The sequence below is a fragment of the Pseudopodoces humilis genome, chromosome 31, assembly GCF_049639895.1.
Source record: "Pseudopodoces humilis isolate 2021_Gansu_Grassland_sample_001 chromosome 31, ASM4963989v1, whole genome shotgun sequence".
In the NCBI taxonomy this organism is placed as follows: Eukaryota; Metazoa; Chordata; class Aves; order Passeriformes; family Paridae; genus Pseudopodoces; species Pseudopodoces humilis.
In genome coordinates, this window is record NC_142230.1 from 2929410 (window position 1) to 2947494 (window position 18085).

Here is an 18085-nt window from a genome sequence, read left to right on the forward strand (position 1 = left end):
ACGGGGGGGACACGGGGGGGACACGGGGGGGACACGGGGGTGAGACAGGTGGCACAGTGGTGACACTGAGACGTGTAGGTGACACGGGTAACGTGCAGTGACACGGGGGTGACACGGAGACACGGGGGTGGCACACGGGTGACACTGAAACACGTAGGTGACAGGTGGGTGACAGGTGGGTGACACGGAGGTGACAGGTGGGTGACACGGAGGTGACAGGTGGGTGACAGGTGGGTGACACGGGGGTGACACGGGGGTGGCACTGTGGGTGCAAGGGCGGAGCGTCTGGGGCGGGGCTGGGGGTGCAGGTGGGCTGGAGGGGGCAGGGGAGTGTGCAAGGGCGGGAAAGAGCGTGCAAGGGTGAACAGGGGTGTGCAAATGGGAACAGGAGTGTGAACAGGAGTGTGCAAACCACACCGGGAGTGTGCAAATGGGAACAGGAGTGTGAACAGGAGTGTGCAAACCACGCCAGGAATGTGCAAATGGGAACAGGAGTGTGAACAGGAGTGTGCAAACCACGCCGGGAGTGTGCAAGGAGGTGTGCAAGGGTGAACAGGGGTGTGCAAATGGGAACAGGAGTGTGCAAACCACACCAGGAGTGTGCAAAGGTGAACAGAGGTGTGCAAGGGGGTGTGCAAGGGCGGGAAAGAGTGTGCAAGGGGGCGTGCAAGGGTGAACAGGGGTGTGCAAACCACACCAGGAGTGTGCAAAGGCGAACGGGAACACTCCTGTGTGTGCAAGGGGGTGTGCAAGGGTGACCAGGAGTGTGCAAATGACACCAGGAGTGTGCAAGGGTGACCAGGAGTGTGCAAACCACACCAGGAGTGTGCAAGGGGGCGTGCAAACCACCACGGCTGCCCACGAGGGAGGGTGAGGAAGCGTGCAAGAGCGCTCGGGGCCCTGTGAAAGGGCGTGCAAATGCGTGTGCAACGGCCGGTGAGCGTGTGGCGAGTGTGCGAGCGTGGCTGCGAGCCCCAGGGCGTGTGTGAGCGTGAACGAGGGCGTGCAAGCCGCCTGAGCCGTCGCACGCTCGCGCAGGTGTGCACGGGAGTGTGCGAGAGCGAGGCCCAGGCGTGTGAGCGTGAGCAGGGGCGTGCCAGCCTCGCACACGCGGGTGTGTCCCCAGCCTCGTCTGTCATGGGCGTGTCCCTGTGTCCCCAGGGCGTGTCCCTTGCACACTCACGTGCCCCCAGGGCGTGTCCCTTGCACACTCACGTGTCCCCGTGTCCCCAGGCCGTGTCCCCTTGCACACTCACGTGTCCCCAGGCCGTGTCCCCTTGCACACTCACGTGTCCCCATGGCCCCAGGGTGTGTCCGTTGCACACTCACGTGTCCTCAGGGTGTGTCCCCATGCACACGAGTGTGTCCCCATGTCCCCAGGGCGTGTCCCTTGCACACTCACGTGTCCCCGTGTCCCCAGGGCGTGTCCCTTGCACACTCACGTGTCCCCGTGTCCCCAGGGCGTGTCCCTTGCACACTCACGTGTCCCCAGGGTGTGTCCCCTTGCACACTCACGTGTCCCCGTGTCCCCAGGGCGTGTCCCTTGCACACGCGTGTGCGCAGGCGTCCCCGCCCTCACCGCGGTTTCGTGGCCGTGGGGAGCAGGAAGCGCCTCGAGCGCGGCCTCCGCCTTCCTGTGCCACCCCCGCGGGGACAGCGCCGGGACCCCCCTGGCGTGTCCCCCGTGTCCCCGGCCGTGTCCCTGTCCCCGTGTCCCTGTCCCCGTGTCCCTGTCCCCGTGTCCCTGTCCCCATGTCCCTGGCGCTCAAGGCCCGGCAGCGGGCGAGGCGCAAGGGCGGCTCCCGGGAGCGGCTCTTCGGCTGCGACCTCCTCGAGCATCTCCAGCGCTCGGGGCAGGACGGTGAGTGCCACCCCCCCAAAACGCCCCCCGAGCCCCCCGGGGCCACCGGTGCCACCAGGGCCACCCACGGAAGCGGGGAAGGGGCCCCGGAGGGGACTCGAGGGGGACTTGCGCCACACGTTGCGTCACCGGGGCTCCAGGAAGCGCCGCGGCCAGCGGGGCTCGGCCGGGATTTGGGGGGGACTGGAGCTTGGTCGGGCTCTGATCTCAGGGGGTCGGCCCCGAGGGGTTGGGTGGTCTGTTCCTTGGAGCTGGTGGCTTCATCCTTTGGGATTTGGTGGCCTCATCCCGGTGGAGTTGGTGTCCTCATTCCTTTGGGATTTGGTGCTCTGATCCTGTGGGGTTGGTGACTTCATCCTTTGGGATTTGGTGGCCTCTTCCCCATGGATTTGGTGGCCCTGTTCCTCGGGATTTGGTGGCCTCATCCCTGCGGAGTTGGTGGCTCCATCCTTTTGGATTTGGTGGCTCCATCCCTCTGGATTTTGTGCTCCCATCCTTCGGCCTTTGTGCCCTCGTTCCTGTGGGACCCTGATGTGGGGTCAGTGGCCCCATCCCTGTGGGGTCAGTGGCCTCGTTCCCGGCCACTCTGTGGCCTTGTCCCCAAGGAGCTGATGGCCCCGCTGCGGCTCCGTCTTTGTGGAGTTGGTGGCCCAAGACAGGTGCAGGGACCCTCTGGAGATGTCCAGGGGGTGTTGGCCACGTTCCTCCCCATCCCTGGTGCTGGTGGGGCTGGGTCCAGGCCCAGGTGGGCGATGCCAGATCCGGGATCTGGGCTGGGCTCAGGTGGGCGATGCTGGATCGGGGATTTGGGTCCAGGCCCAGGTGGGCAATGCTGGACCCGGGATTCAGTTTTGGGTTCAGGTGGGCGATGCTGGATCCGGGATTCGGTTTTGGGTTCAGGTGGGCGATGCTGGATCCGGGATCTGGGCTGGGCTCAGGGGGGCGATGCTGGATCCGGGATTCGGTTTTGGGTTCAGGTGGGCGATGCTGGATCCGGGATCTGGGCTGGGCTCAGGTGGGCGATGCTGGATCGGGGATTTGGGTCCAGGCCCAGGTGGGCGATGCTGGATCCAGGATTCGGTTTTGGGTTCAGGTGGGTGTTGGTGGATCCAGATCTGGAGCTGGGCTGGCAGGCACTGATGGATCCAGGATCGGTTGGGCTCTGGTGGATCCAGGATCAGTTGAACTCTGTTTGATCCAGGATCAGTGGGACCCTGTTGGATCTGGAATCAGCTGGGCTCTGGTTGATCTGGGATCAGTCAGACCCTTGTGGGATCCAGGATCAGGGGGATCCTGTCAAGTCTGGGCTCAGTCAGGCTCTGGTGGATCCAGGATCCCTCAGACCCTGTGGGATCCAGGCTTGCTGGGATCCTGTTACGTCCAGGATCAGTCAGGCTCTGGTGGATCCGGGATCATTTGGACCCTGGTGGATCTGGGCTTGGTCAGGCTCTGGTGGATCCGGGATCAGTGGGACCCTGCAGGATCCAGAATCAGTGGGACCCTGTGGGATCTGGGATCAGCGGGACCCTGAGGGATCCGGGATCAGTGGGATCCCGTGGGATCTGGAATCAGTGGGACCCTGTGGGATCTGGGATCAGCAGGATCCCATGGGATCCGGGATCAGCAGGACCCTGAGGGATTGCAGTCCGTGTCCCGCAGTGCCGCAGGTGCTCCGGAGCTGCACGGAGTTCGTGGAGCAGCACGGGGTGGTCGATGGCATCTACCGCCTGTCCGGGGTGTCCTCCAACATCCAGCGGCTGCGGTCAGCGGGGACCGGGACCTGCGGGGACAGGGAACGGGACGGGAACGGGATGGGAACGGGACGGGAACAGGATGGGAACGGGACAGGGATCGGGACAGGGAACGGGATGGGAACGGGACAGGGAACGGGATGGGAACGGGATGGGAACGGGATGGGAACGGGACAGGGAACGGGATGGGAACGGGACAGGGAACGGGACAGGAAACGGGACAGGGAACGGGACAGGGAACGGGATGGGAACGGGACAGGGATCGGGATAGGGAACGGGACAGGGAACGGGATGGGAACGGGACAGGGAACGGGACAGGGAACGGGATGGGAATGGGATGGGAACGGGACAGGGAACGGGATGGGAACAGGATGGAAACGGGATGGGAACGGGATGGGAACAGGATGGGAATGGGATGGGAACGGGACAGGGATCGGGATGGGAACGGGACAGGGAACGGGATAGGGAACGGGACAGGGAACGGGATGGGAACGGGATGGGAACGGGACAGGGATCGGGATGGGAACGGGACAGGGATCGGGATGGGGATGGGACAGGGAATGGGACAGGGATCGGGATGGGGCAAGGATCAGGAGTGGGAATGGGGCAGGGATCGGGATGGGAACGGGATCGGGGCGGGAATGGGACAGGGATTGGGAGTGGGAATGGGAATGGGATCGCGATGGGAATGGGACAGGAATGGGGGCGGGAATGGGGCAGGGATTGGGGCGGAGACAGGGACAGAGATGGGGAGGGATAGGGAGTGGGAATGGGGACTGGGCGGGGATTGGGGTGGGGAGGGAGGAGGGATTGGGGTGGGATTGAGGCGGGACTGGGATGGGAACAGGGTGGGATCGGGACAAGGACGGAGGGGGGGATCAGGATTGGGATGGGAACGGGGCTGGGAATCGGGATCAGGATGAGGATGAGGATGGAGCGGGGCGGGATGGGGATGGAGCAGAGGTCGGGATTAGGATGGGGATGGGGGGGATATCGGGATGGGGATATCGGGATCGATGGGATGGGGGTGGAGACTGGAGGACGCTGGGACTGAGAGGGAGGGAGGGGACGGGAATGGGATGAGAAAAGGTGGAAGCAGGGATGGGACCGGACTCGGGGTGACGGGCGGGGGGGATGGGCCACAGAACCCCCCCCAAGTCCCCCCTCCCCCCACCCTCTGCCGAGCTGCCGGATCCAGCCTCCATCCCCCATCCCCCGGCCCCTTCCCTTCCCCCCATCCCGCTCCGGTCCCCCTTCCTCCGCTCCTTTCCTTCCCTTTTTCCCCTCGTTATTGGTTTGGAGTTTTCCCTGCCCCTTCTCTTTCACTCTCCCCGGTTTTGGGGCAGTTTTTCTCCTCTTTTGCTTCTTTCCCCGAGTTCTTTTCTCCGCTGTTCCTGGGGGAACCCAGAATTGCCGGTGTCTCCCCTGTCCCCAAAATCCCCAAGTGTCCCCCTGTCCCCAGGATCCTCCTGTTCCATCATTCTGCACATCCTCAGTGTCCCTGGCACATCTCCCTGTCCCTGCCACCCCTGTCCCCACCATTCCCCTGTCACCAATCCCCGCCTTTTCCTGTCACCTCAGTGTCCCCACCATCCCAACCCCAGGGCCGCATCCCACCCCACGGATCCCATCCCATCCCATCCCATCCCATCCCATCCCATCCCATCCCATCCCATCCCATCCCATCCCATCCCATCCCATCCCATCCCATGGATCCCATCCCATCCCATCCCATCCCATCCCATCCCATCCCATCCCATCCCATCCCATCCCATGGATCCCATCCTCGCAGGGAGGATCACCCTGCCATCCCCCTGTCCCATGTCCCATTTGCTCACACATTCCCATGTCCCCCTTTGTCCCAATATTCCCATATCCCCATGTCCCTGTGTCCCCATGACTCCATGAGTGTCTCACACCCCATATCCCACACCTCCACACCCCATATCCTACATCCCATATCCCACACCCCATATCCCCGTAACCCCACATCTCCAATCCCAGTCCAGGGATCCCAATCTCCCAGGCAGGAGTTCAAGGCACAGCCCAAATCCCCAATCCCAAATCCCAATCCCATTCCCAATCCCCGCTCCCAGGCAGGAGTTCGAGGCGCAGCCCAAATCCCAATCCCAAATCCCAAATCCCAAATCCCAAATCCCAAATCCCAAATCCCAAATCCCAAACCCCAATCCCAATCCCAATCCCAATCCCTCTCCCAGGCAGGAGTTCGAGGCGCAGCCCAAATCCCAAATCCCAAATCCCAAATCCCAAATCCCAAACCCCAAATCCCAAACCCCAATCCCAATCCCAATCCCAATCCCAATCCCAATCCCAATCCCTCTCCCAGGCAGGAGTTCGAGGCGCAGCCCAAATCCCAAATCCCAAATCCCAAATCCCAAACCCCAAATCCCCAATCCCAATCCCAATCCCAATCCCAATCCCAACCCCAATCCCAATCCCAATCCCGCTCCCAGGCAGGAGTTCGAGGCGCAGCGCAGCCCGGACCTGTCGCGGGACGTTTACCTGCAGGACGTTCACTGCGTCAGTTCCCTGTGCAAGGCCTACTGCCGCGAGCTGCCCAACCCCCTGCTCACCTACCAGCTCTACGACAAGTTCGCCGTGAGTCCCTGTCCCCAGATGTCCCCAGATGTCCCCGGGTGTCCCCGGATGTCCCCCGGTGTCCCCAAAGCGTCCCCAGCGCCGCGGGTGGCCGTGTCACCGCGCTGTCCCCGCAGGACGCCGTGGCCATCCAGATGGAGGAGGCTCGGCTGGTGAAGATCAAGGAGGTGCTCAAGGAGCTGCCGGTGCCTCACTACAGGTGAAGGGGGGTGGGGATGTCCCCACGGCGCCAGCGGTGTCCCCTCAGCGATGTCCCCTCGGCAGTGTCCCCTGGGTGGTGTCCCCTTGCGGTGTCCCCTGGGCGATGTCCCCTGGGCGGTGTCCCCTCGCGGTGTCCCCTTGCAGTGTCCCCTCGTGGTGTCCCCTGGGCGGTGTCCCCTGGGCAGTGTCCCCCTGCGGTGTCACCTCGTGGTGTCCCCTGGGCGGTGTCCCCTGGCGGTGTCCACTCGCTGTGTCCCCTCGCGGTGTCCCCTCACGGTGTCCCCCGGGCAGTGTCCCCTCGCGGTGTCCCCATGCAGTGTCCCCTCGCGGTGTCCCCTCACGGTGTCCCCTCACGGTGTCCCCTTGCTGTGTCCCCTGGCGGTGTCCCCTCTTGGTGTCCCCTCATGGTGTCCCCTCTCGGTGTCCCCATGCGGTGTCCCCTCGTGGTGTCCCCTGGCGGTGTCCCCTCTCGGTGTCCCCTCACGGTGTCCCCTTGCTGTGTCCCCATGCGGTGTCCCCTGGCGGTGTCCCCTGGCGGTGTCCCCTCTCGGTGTCCCCTCACGGTGTCCCCTGTGCGGGTGGCGGTGGCTGAGGTGTCGCGGCTGTCGCAGGACTCTGGAGTTCCTGATGCGTCACCTGCTGCGCATGGCCGGCCACAGCGGCCGCACCAACATGCACGCGCGGAACCTGGCCATCGTGTGGGCCCCCAACCTGCTGCGGTGAGGGCCAGCGGGCCCCGGGCCCGGCTGAGGCTGGCACCCTCAGTCCTGTCACTGTCACCCTCAGACCTGTCACTGGCACCCTCAGACCTGTCACTGTCACCCTCAGACCTGGCACTGGCACCCTCAGACCTGTCACTGTCACCCTCAGACCTGTCACTGGCACCCTCAGACCTGTCACTGTCACCCTCAGACCTGGCACTGGCACCCTCAGACCTGTCACTGTCACCCTCAGACCTGGCACTGGCACCCTCAGACCTGTCACTGTCACCCTCAGACCTGGCACTGGCACCCTCAGACCTGTCACTGTCACCCTCAGTCCTGTCACTGTCACCCTCAGACCTGTCACTGTCACCCTCAGACCTGTCACTGGCACCCTCAGACCTGTCACTGTCACCCTCAGACCTGTCACTGTCACCCTCAGACCTGGCACTGTCACCCTCAGACCTGTCACTGGCACCCTCAGACCTGGCACTGTCACCCTCAGTCCTGTCACTGTCACCCTCAGACCTGTCACTGTCACCCTCAGTCCTGGCACTGTCACCCTGAGTCCTGTCACTGTCACCCTCAGTCCTGTCACTGTCACCCTGAGTCCTGTCACTGTCACCCTCAGACCTGGCACTGTCATTCCTGTCACCCTCAGTCCTGGCACTGTCACCCTCAGACCTGTCACTGTCACCGTCAGTCCTGTCACCCTCAGTCCTGGCACTGTCACCCTCAGTCCTGGCACTGTCACCCTCAGCCCTGTCACTGTCATTCCTGTCACCCTCAGCCCTGGCCATCCCTCTGATCCCATTCCCCTGTCCCTGCCAAACTTGTCACCACCCCCCAGATGTCCCCAATATCTCCCTTGTCCCTACGATTCCCCTGTCCCCATCATCACTCTGATCTCATTTCCCTGTCCCCTTCCCCATTCCCTGTCCCCATTCCCCCATGTCCATCACCCCCCTGTCCCCCACCCCGAGGTGACCCCGCTGTCCCCCCGCTGTCCCCCCCACCCCGAGGTGACCTCACTGTTCCCTCACCCCGAGGTGACCCCGCTGTCCCTCACCCCGAGGTGACCCCGCTGTCCCTCACCCCGAGGTGACCCCGCTGTCCCCTCACCCCACTGTCCCTCACCCTGAGGTGACCCCACTGTCCCCTCACCCCGCTGTCCCCCTGCTGTCCCTCACCCCGAGGTGACCCCGCTGTCCCTCACCCTGAGGTGACCCCGCTGTCCCTCACCCCGAGGTGACCCCACTGTCCCCTCACCCCGCTGTCCCCCACCCCGAGGTGACCCCGCTGTCCCCCACCCCGAGGTGACCCCTCTGTCCCCCAGCTCGAGGTGACCCCGCTGTCCCCTCACCCCGCTGTCCCTCACCCTGAGGTGACCCCGCTGTCCCCTCACCCCGCTGTCCCCCCGCTGTCCCCCACCCCGAGGTGACCCCGCTGTCCCCCAGCTCGAGGGACATCGAGGTGTCCGGTTTTAACGGCACGGCGGCGTTCATGGAGGTGCGCGTTCAGTCCATCGTGGTGGAGTTCATCCTCACCCACGTGGAGCAGCTCTTCGGGGACGCCCCGCTCCGAGGTACCTGGGGGGGACACGGGGGGACACCGGGGGGACACCGACACCCCGACCTGGGGGTCTCCAGGTGGAGAATCCCCCCCTCATTCCCAATCCCAGGGGGGATATGAACACCCCATTTTGGGGGTCTCCAGGTGGGGAATCCCCCCGACATTCCCTGATCCCAGGCTGGGGGTTCCTGGTGGGACACCCACACTTTTTTGGGGTCTTCAGGTGGGGATTGCCCCTGACATTCCCTGATCCTCCCTGAGGGGACATTGGGGGGTCCCAGAGGGATATGAACACCCCATTTTGGGGGTCTCCAAGTGGGGAATCCCCCCAACGTTCCCTGATCCCATGGGGATATGAACACCCCATTTTGGGGGTCTCCAGGTGGAGAATCCCCCCCCTCATTCCCAATCCCAGGGGTACGAACACCCCGATTTGGGGGTCTCCAGGTGGGGAATCCCCCCAACATTTCCAGTCCCAGGGGGGATATGAACACCCCGATTTGGGGGTCTCCAGATGAGGAATCCCCCCGAACATTCCCTGATCCCATGGGGATACGAACACCCCGATCTGGGGGTCTCCAGATGAGGAATCCCCCCGACATTCCCAATCCCAGGGGGGATATGAACACCCCGATTTGGGGGTCTCCAGATGAGGAATCCCCCCGACATTCCCGATCCCAGGCTGGGCTCTCTGGGGTGACCCTGTGACGTTTTTGGGGTCCCAGGTGGGGACTGTCCCCGTCGCTCGCTGCTCCTGCCCGGGGGGGCTCCCCCTCTGCACGTCCCGGCCGTGCTGAGCCAGGGTGACGGCCCCCCCCAGATGAGACCCTACCACACCATCATCGAGCTCGGCGAGCACAGGTACGGCTCACCTGGCACAGGTGGGACAGGTGACACCCCCACCCCACCCCGGGGACTCCCAGGGACCCCCAAACCCCGGGCCTGGCTCAGGTGGTCCCGACTGACGGTGAGCCGGGTGTCCCCACACCTGGGGTGTGCTCAGGTGCCCCCAGGTGTCCCCCCCAGGTGTGCTCAGGTGAGCTCAGATGTCCCTCAGGTGTGCCCAGGTGTGTCCCAGGTGTCTCCAGGTGTGCCCCAAGTGTTTCCAGGTGTGCCCAGGTGTACCCCAAGTGTCTCCAGGTACCTCCAGGTGTATCCCAGGTGCCCCCAGGTGTGCCCCAAGTGTCTCCAAGTGTATCCCAGGTGTCTCCAGGTGTACCCCAAGTGTCTCCAGGTGCCCCCAGGTGTATCCCAGGTACCCCCAGGTGTCTCCAGGTGTATCCCAGGTGTCCCCTGGTGTACCCCAAGTGTCTCCAGGTACCCCCAGGTGTATCCCAGGTGTGCCCAGGTGTCCCCAGGTGTGCCCAGGTGTCCCCAGGTGTATCCCAGGTGTATCCCAGGTGTCTCCAAGTACCCCCAGGTGTATCCCAGGTGTCTCCAGGTACCCCCAGGTGTATCCCAGGTACCCCCAGGTGTATCCCAGGTGTCCCCACAGGAGCAAGGGCTCCCTGAAGGCCAAGAAGTGGAGATCCATCTTCAACCTGGGCCGCTCCGGGCATGAGGCCAAGCGGAAGCCGGGGAAGGCGGAGGAGAAAGGTGGGAATTCCGGGGGGATCCCATGGACTGGGGGGATGTGTCCCCAAATCCCCCCAATCCCCTCTTCCTGCCCCGTTCCAGACAAGTGTGAGAAGGTCAGTCTGCGGCCGGCCAAGAGCATGGACTCGCTCAGCTCCGGCCCCTCCGGACCCCCAGGTAAGAGGGACCCTCTGACCCCTCGGGATTATCCCTCCCATCCCTTGGGAATTGTCCCCCTGACCCTTGGGAATTGTCCCTCCAATTCCTCGGGAGTCCCCGACACCAGGGAGGGACTGTCCCATCCCTTGGGATTGTCCCTGAGCCCGAGGTGGGATCTTCGGGGCAGAGCAGGGATGGGGGAAGTGGGGATGGGATGGGATGGGATCCATGGGATGGGGTGGGATGGGATCCCTGGGATGGGGTGGGATTCATGGGATGGGATGGGATGGGATGGGATGGGATGGGGTGGGATGGGATCCATGGGATGGGGTGGGATTCATGGGATGGGATCCATGGGATGGGATGGGATCCCTGGGATGGGATGGGATCCATGGGATGGGGTGGGATGGGATCCCTGGGATGGGATGGGATCCATGGGATGGGATGGGATCCATGGGATGGGATCCATGGGATGGGATGGGATCCCTGGGATGGGATGGGATCCATGGGATGGGATGGGATCCATGGGATGGGATGGGATCCATGGGATGGGATCCATGGGATGGGATGGGATCCCTGGGATGGGATGGGATCCATGGGATGGGATGGGATCCATGGGATGGGATCCATGGGATGGGATGGGATCCCTGGGATGGGGTGGGATCCATGGGATGGGATCCATGGGATGGGATGGGATCCCTGGGATGGGATGGGACTCTGGGATCCCACAGGGACCCTGACCCTCCCTCGGGGTTCTGGGATCTCCTCCTGTCCCTGACTCTTCCTCTGGACCCCGGGATCCCCCCCGCACCCCGGGATCCCCCGGGATCCCCCTCAGCCCGGGCCCGCTCCGGACTCGCCCCTCCGCAGGCGCGGACGCCCCCCGGCTGCTGCCGAAGCTGTCGATGAAGCTGCGGCCGCAGCGGCAGCACAGCTCGGACGCTGCCTCCGCTCCCCCGGAACCGCACCCGGAGCTGGACGAGAGCCTGGAGGAGCCCCTGGAAGCGGCGGCCGAGAGCAGCACCAAGTCGGAGCCCACCACCCCCAAAGCCCCCCGGGCGGGGCCGGGGGTCTGCGGCCGCTCCCGCGCCGAGAAATGCGCGGGGCTGCACATCTCGGGCCCCTTCTCGGTCACCGTCCCCTTCCACATCACCTCCAACCTGTCCCGCCTCACCCGGGGGCTCCCGTGCCCCGCGCTGGAACGGGAAACTCCCCCCGGCAGCGCCCCCGAGCCCGCCCGGGACCCCCGGCCCCGCTCCGGTGAGACCCCGGAGTGGGACCCCCGCGGGATCCGGGGGACACCGGGAGAGAGGGGACACCGGGATCCGGGGGACACCGGGATCAGGGAGATAACGGGACCCGGGGGACACCGGGAGAGAGGGGACACGGGGAGAGGGGACACGGGGAGAGGGGGGACACCGGGATAGGGGAGATAACGGGATCAGGGGGACACCGGGAGAGGGGACACCGGGAGAGAGGGGACACCGGGAGAGGGGACACAGGGATAGGGGGGACACCGGGATAGGGGGGACACCGGGATAGGGGAGATAACGGGATCAGGGGGACACCGGGAGAGAGGGGACACCGGGAGAGAGGGGACACCGGGATCCGGGGGACACCGGGATCGGGGAGATAACGGGATCCGGGGGACACCGGGATCCGGGGGACACTGGGAGAGGGGGGACACCGGAATTATGGTGACACCGGGACTGGGGGGACACCGGGATCGGGGACACACCGGGATCGGGGACACACCGGGATCGGGGACACACCGGGATCGGGAGGGCAGGAGGGTCAGCGGAACACTGGGATCAGGGATACACCGGGATTGGGAAGACCCTCGGATCGGGGGAACACTGGGATGAGGACGATCGGGAGGACCCCGGCATTGGGGGGACACTGGGATTGGGAGGATCCCGGGATCGAGTGGGATCCCGGGATCCACCGCTCCCGGTTTTGCCCGCAGGAGATGCGGAGCAGACACGGCTCTCCCTGGAGCTCCGCGATTCCTTCGCCTTCCTGGACGGCCCCGAGACGTGGCTGGAGGGCGGCGGGGACACGGACGCGGCGGCGCGGAGTCCCGGGATCGAGGATGGAACCCCCGGGATCGAGGATGGAACCCCCGGGATCGAGGATGAGACCACCGGGATCGAGGATGAGACCACCGGGATCGAGGATGAGACCACCGGGATCGAGGATGGAACCCCCGGGATCGAGGATGAGACCACCGGGATCGAGGATGGGACCCCCGGGATCGAGGATGAGACCCCCGGGATCGAGGATGGAACCCCCGGGATCGAGGATGAGACCACCGGGATCGAGGATGAGACCCCCGGGATCGAGGATGAGACCACCGGGATCGAGGATGAGACCACCGGGATCGAGGATGGAACCCCCGGGATCGAGGATGGAATCCCCGGGATAGGGGAAGGGTTCCCGGCCGTGGAGGAGGGGATGGAGAGCGGGTTCATGAACGTGAGCAGCCGGCGGCATTCCCGGGATTTGGGGACAGGGTGGGACCGGTGGGAGGAGGGTGTGGAACGGGATGGGATGGGGTGGGATGGGATCCATGGGATGGGATGGGATGGGATCCATGGGATGGGATGGGATGGGATCCATGGGATGGGATGGGATGGGATCCATGGGATGGGATGGGATGGGATCCATGGGATGGGATGGGATGGGATCCATGGGATGGGAGGGGATGGGATGGGATCCATGGGATGGGATGGGATGGGATGGGATCCATGGGATGGGATTGGGATGGGATGGGATCCATGGGATGGGATGGGATGGGATGGGATCCATGGGATGGGATGGGATGGGATTGGGATTGGGATGAACAGGGGGGACACGGTGACATTCCCGGGGTGCCATCCCCGTGCCCCCACCCGCAGCCAGGTGAGCGCTGGCCGGAGCAGCCGGACAGTTACCTGTCCATCGAGGAGTGCACGGAGCACGACATGTTCTTCCTGGCCCCCGGAGCCTCCGACCCCGACTCCGACCCCGACGAAATCTTCCTGAGCGCCCACGACGAGCTCAGCCCGCTGGGGACTGCCCCGGACACCCCCGAGGGACCCCTGGGCACGGGGACAGCCCTGGAGATCCCGGAGATCCCGGAGATCCCGGAGATCCCAGAGATTCTGGCCCAAGCACCCCTGGAAAAGGATGGTCCGGGAGTGCGGGACCCCCCCCGGGACCCCCGTGGGGAAGGGGGTGGAGGGGAGGGGGCTGCGGAGGGAGATTCCAGCCCCAGGGCTGGGCTGTGGGGGGAGGGAGGAGAGGTCGGGGGTCCCGCTGGGAACGGGGGAGCGGACGGAGCTGGATCCCAGCCCCTCATCCCGGGGGAGGGCGATTCCCGGGATTTAGGGGGGTCTCCTCCGGCCCCGCCCCTGGCAGAGCCCCCCGAGCCCCCCGGGGCTGTACCAGAAGGGGCCGATGTCACCCCCGGGGTCACCCCGACCTCTCCCCCTGCCCTGGCCCCTGGAGAGCCCCCCAAACCCCTGGAGCTGATCCAGGACGAGCACCCCGAATTCCCGGAGCCCCCCAGGCCCTCGGAGACCCCCGGATCACAGGAGCTGATCCAAGTTGAGTCCCTGAGACCCATAAAGTCGATCCAGGATGAAACCCCCAAAAACCTGGAGCCCATCTCTGCTGACCCCCCGAAATCCCTGGGGCTCCCTGGAGCCCTGCAGCTGATCCAGGACGAGCCCCCCAAATCCATGGGGCCGATCTGGGATGAGCCCCCCAGATCCCTGGAGCCCCCCAAATTCCCAGAGGCTCCCAGGCCTCCAGAGCCGATCCAGGATGACCCCCCTGGATCTCTGCAGCTGATCCAGGATGAGCCCCCCAAATCCCTGGGGCCGACCCTGTCTGAGCACCCCAAATCCCTGGAGCCCCCCAAATCCCTGGGGCCGACCCTGGCTGAGCACCCCAAATCCCTGGAGCCCCCCAAATCCCTGGAGCCGATCCAGGATGAGCCGCCCAGAGCCCTGGATCCAATCTGGGGTGAGCCCCCCAAATCGTGGGATCCTCCTGGACCCCTGGAGCTGATGTGGGATGAGAGCCCCAAACCCCTGGAGCCGATCCCAGCCGAGCCCCCCAAATCCTGGGACCCCCCCAAATCCCTGGAGCCGATCCCAGCCGAGCCCCCCGAATCTTGGGACCCCCCCAAATCCCTGGAGCCGATCCAAGACGAGTCCCCCAAACCCTGGGACGCCCCCAAATCCCTGGGGCTGATCCCAGCCGAGCCCCCCAAATCCCTGGGGCTGATCCTGGCTGAGACCCCCAAACCCTGGGACACTCCTGGACCCCCAAATCTGATCCGGGACAGGCGCCCCAAATCCCTGGGGCCGTTCCCGGCCGAGCCCCCCCGGCTCCCCCCGCGCAGTTCCCGCCGCCCCCTCCCCATTTTGGGGGCTCGGGTGCTGCTGGCCCGGGCCGTGCCCGTGGTGCCCCCCAAGCCCCACTTCGCCTGTGCCCTGCCGGGACCCCCCAGATCCCCCTGGGACCCCCCCAAATCCCCCTGGGAGCCCCCCAAATCCCCCTGGGACACCCCCGGACCCCACAAATCCCCCTGGGAGCCCCCCAAATCCCCCTGGGAGCCCCCCAAATCCCCCTGGGACACCCCGGGACCCCCCAAATCCCCCTGGGACACCCCGGGACCCCCCAAATCCCCCTGGGACCCCCCCAAATCCCCCTGCGACCCCCCGGGACCCCCGAGTGCAGCCCTGGGGGGAGGCGAGCGCTGAGCGTGGACAGGGCCCCCCCCAGGGCTGAGTGCAAATAAATGATAATAAAAAGATATTAAAATGATAATAAAATGATAATAAAATAATAATAATGCCAATAACAAGGTGATCGTTCCAGTGTGAGAGACGCTGGTTGGTTGTTGGTGTTTATTTATTTTGTTTATATATTTACTTTATTTTTATTATCTTGTACTTTTTAATATTATGTTTATTTTATGTTATTATTTATTGGGTTTTATTTATTTTATTTTATTATTAATTTTTATTTAATTATGTTTACTATATATATTTATTTTACTTATATATTTATTTTACTTCATTTTATTTTATTTTGTTTTATTTTATTTTATATTATTTTATTTTATTTTATTTTTATTTTTATTATTTATTTTATTTTATTTTATTTTATTTTATTTTATTTTTATTATTTTATTTTATTTTTATTATGTACAATATAATGTAATATAATATAATATAATATAATATAGTATAATATAATATAATATAATATAATATAATATAATATAATATAATATAATATAATATATAATATAATGTAATACAGTATAATATAATACTATATAATATAATATGATATAGTATAATATAATATAATATAATACAACATATATAATATAATATAATATAATATAATATAATATAATATAATACAACATATATATATATTGTACAATATAATATATTACAATGTAATATAATATAATATAATATAACATAACATAAAATAAAATAACATAATATAATATATAATAATAACATAATATAATAATAATATAATATAGCATAATATAATATAATATAATATAATATTATATTATATAATACTATATAATATAATATAATATAATATAATATAATATAATATAATATAATATAATATAATATAATATATTACAATGTAATATAATACAATGTAATATAATACAATATAACATAACATAACATAACATAACATAACATAACATAACATACTATAATATGATAATAATATAATATAATAATATAATATAGCATAATATAATATAATATAATATAATATAATATAATATAACATAACACAACATAACATAACATACCATAACATAATATAACATAATATAATATAATATAATATAATATAATATAATATAATATAATACAACATATATAATATAATATAATATAATATAATATAATATAATATAATATAATATAATATAGCATAATATAATATAATATAATATAATATAATATAATATAATATAATATAAAATAATATAATATAATATAAAATAATATAATATAATATAATATAATATAAATATTTATTATTTAAATTATACAGATATAATCCCTAACAACACAACATAGTCACATAGATATTTATTATTTATGTGCCAATTTCATTCTATATTTTTCATAGCTTTTTGTTTGTTATTTCAGATTTTGGTTGCCAAATCCAACCCAGATCTACACAAACGTTTTACTATTTTTAATTAAGAGATTATTTATAATTAGTACCATTATATGCAAATATATGCAAATACACAAATTAAATACCATGCGTAACAACTACATAATAAATTGAAGTATAAACACATGTTGTTACATGTCTACACACAATTAATATTATTAAATATTTATAATAATATTTTATTATTTTATTATTATTATTATTATTAAATATTATTTAAGGTGATTAGATACAGCAATATAATTTACATCTAATTAACAGCTGACCTTTAACGAGGCCCAGAATTGGATTTTTCCAGACGTCTCTCGGAGCTGCAAAGTGACAAAAATCAAACACCAAAAATGGATTTTTTTGATGGAAATTTTGCCATATTTGGGGACATTTGGGGACATTGGGACAGGGAACCGTTGGGGATAAAGAACATGGGGACAGGGGACATTGGGGACAACAGGGCTGTGGGGACACTGGGGACACTGGGGACATCGGGGACAGTGGGGAGGGACTGGGGACACTGGGGGGACACTGGGGACATTGGGGACATTGGGGACATCGGGGACAGTGGGGACATTGGGGACATTTGGGGACATTGGGGACACTGGGACATTGGGGACATTGAGGACATCAGGGACATTGGGGACACTGGGGACAGTGGGGTTTGGGGACATTTGGGGCATTGACACAGGGAGAAATGGGAACATGGGGACCTGGGTACATGCAGATAAAAGGACATTGGGGACACAGGGACGGGGGACACTGGGAACATGGGGACATTGGGGACATTGGGGACACTGGGGACATTGGGGACATTTGGGACATGAGGACACTGGGATGGGGAGACATGGGGACATTGCGATATGGGGACAGCAGCACGTGTAGGTGGCTATGGGGACTTGGCTACACAGATCTACAGGGACATGAAGACACAAGGGGACAGGGGGACACTGAGGGGACAGGAGGACACTGAGGGGACACAAGGCCTGCAATAAACCCAGGCCTTTGTTTACACCGCCGCCATCTTTGCCTCAACATGGCGGCGCCCGCAGCGCCCTCACGACGGGGGCGGGTCGCGATCTCCGGGCGCAGTTCCCAAAGCCCCCGGGGACCGATGGGTCGGGCGGGGATCCCGCACCCTCGGGAAGGTCCGGCCCCGTCCCCGCTCCCCCGCCGCGGCCCTCACCGAGCGCCGCCCGCTTCCAACATGGCGCCGCCCTCACCCAAGATGGCGGCGGGGCGGCGGAAGCGCCTCGGGCCTCGCCGTCTAAGATGGCGCCGCGCGCGGCCCCGCGCGCTAAGATGGCGGCCGGCCGTGAGAGCGGCCGTGCCCGGCGCCAAGATGGCGGCGCGGCGCTGCGCGGAGCGGCGCCCCGGCCCAAGATGGCGGCGCGAAGCCGGGCCGGGGCCGCGTGAGGGGGGAACTTCCG

General features: G+C 60.0%; 1 protein-coding gene across 1 annotated transcript; it reads left to right on the forward strand.

Moving 5' to 3' along the window:
• Positions 1 to 1607: 1607 nt before the first annotated feature.
• Positions 1608 to 18071, forward strand: ARHGAP30 (Rho GTPase activating protein 30). Its single transcript, XM_014261836.2, has 13 exons — positions 1608 to 1861; positions 3521 to 3623; positions 6087 to 6231; positions 6348 to 6430; positions 7044 to 7151; positions 8591 to 8718; positions 9431 to 9566; positions 10201 to 10301; positions 10383 to 10457; positions 11310 to 11699; positions 12406 to 12914; positions 13337 to 14970; positions 17657 to 18071. The coding sequence occupies exons 1-13, from the start codon at positions 1753 to 1755 to the stop codon at positions 18069 to 18071; spliced, it is 3936 nt and encodes a 1311-aa protein (XP_014117311.2). The 5' UTR covers positions 1608 to 1752.
• Positions 18072 to 18085: the final 14 nt, after the last annotated feature.

Excerpts from the sequence above, each read along its gene's own strand:
- ARHGAP30 (XM_014261836.2), top strand. The coding sequence starts at position 1,753 with ATGTCCCTGGCGCTCAAGGCCCGGCAGCGGGCGAGGCGCAAGGGCGGC. Across the intron at positions 1,862-3,520 it reads CCAGCGCTCGGGGCAGGACG|TGCCGCAGGTGCTCCGGAGC; the intron begins GTGAGTGCCACC and ends CGTGTCCCGCAG. Across the intron at positions 3,624-6,086 it reads TCCAACATCCAGCGGCTGCG|GCAGGAGTTCGAGGCGCAGC; the intron begins GTCAGCGGGGAC and ends TCCCGCTCCCAG.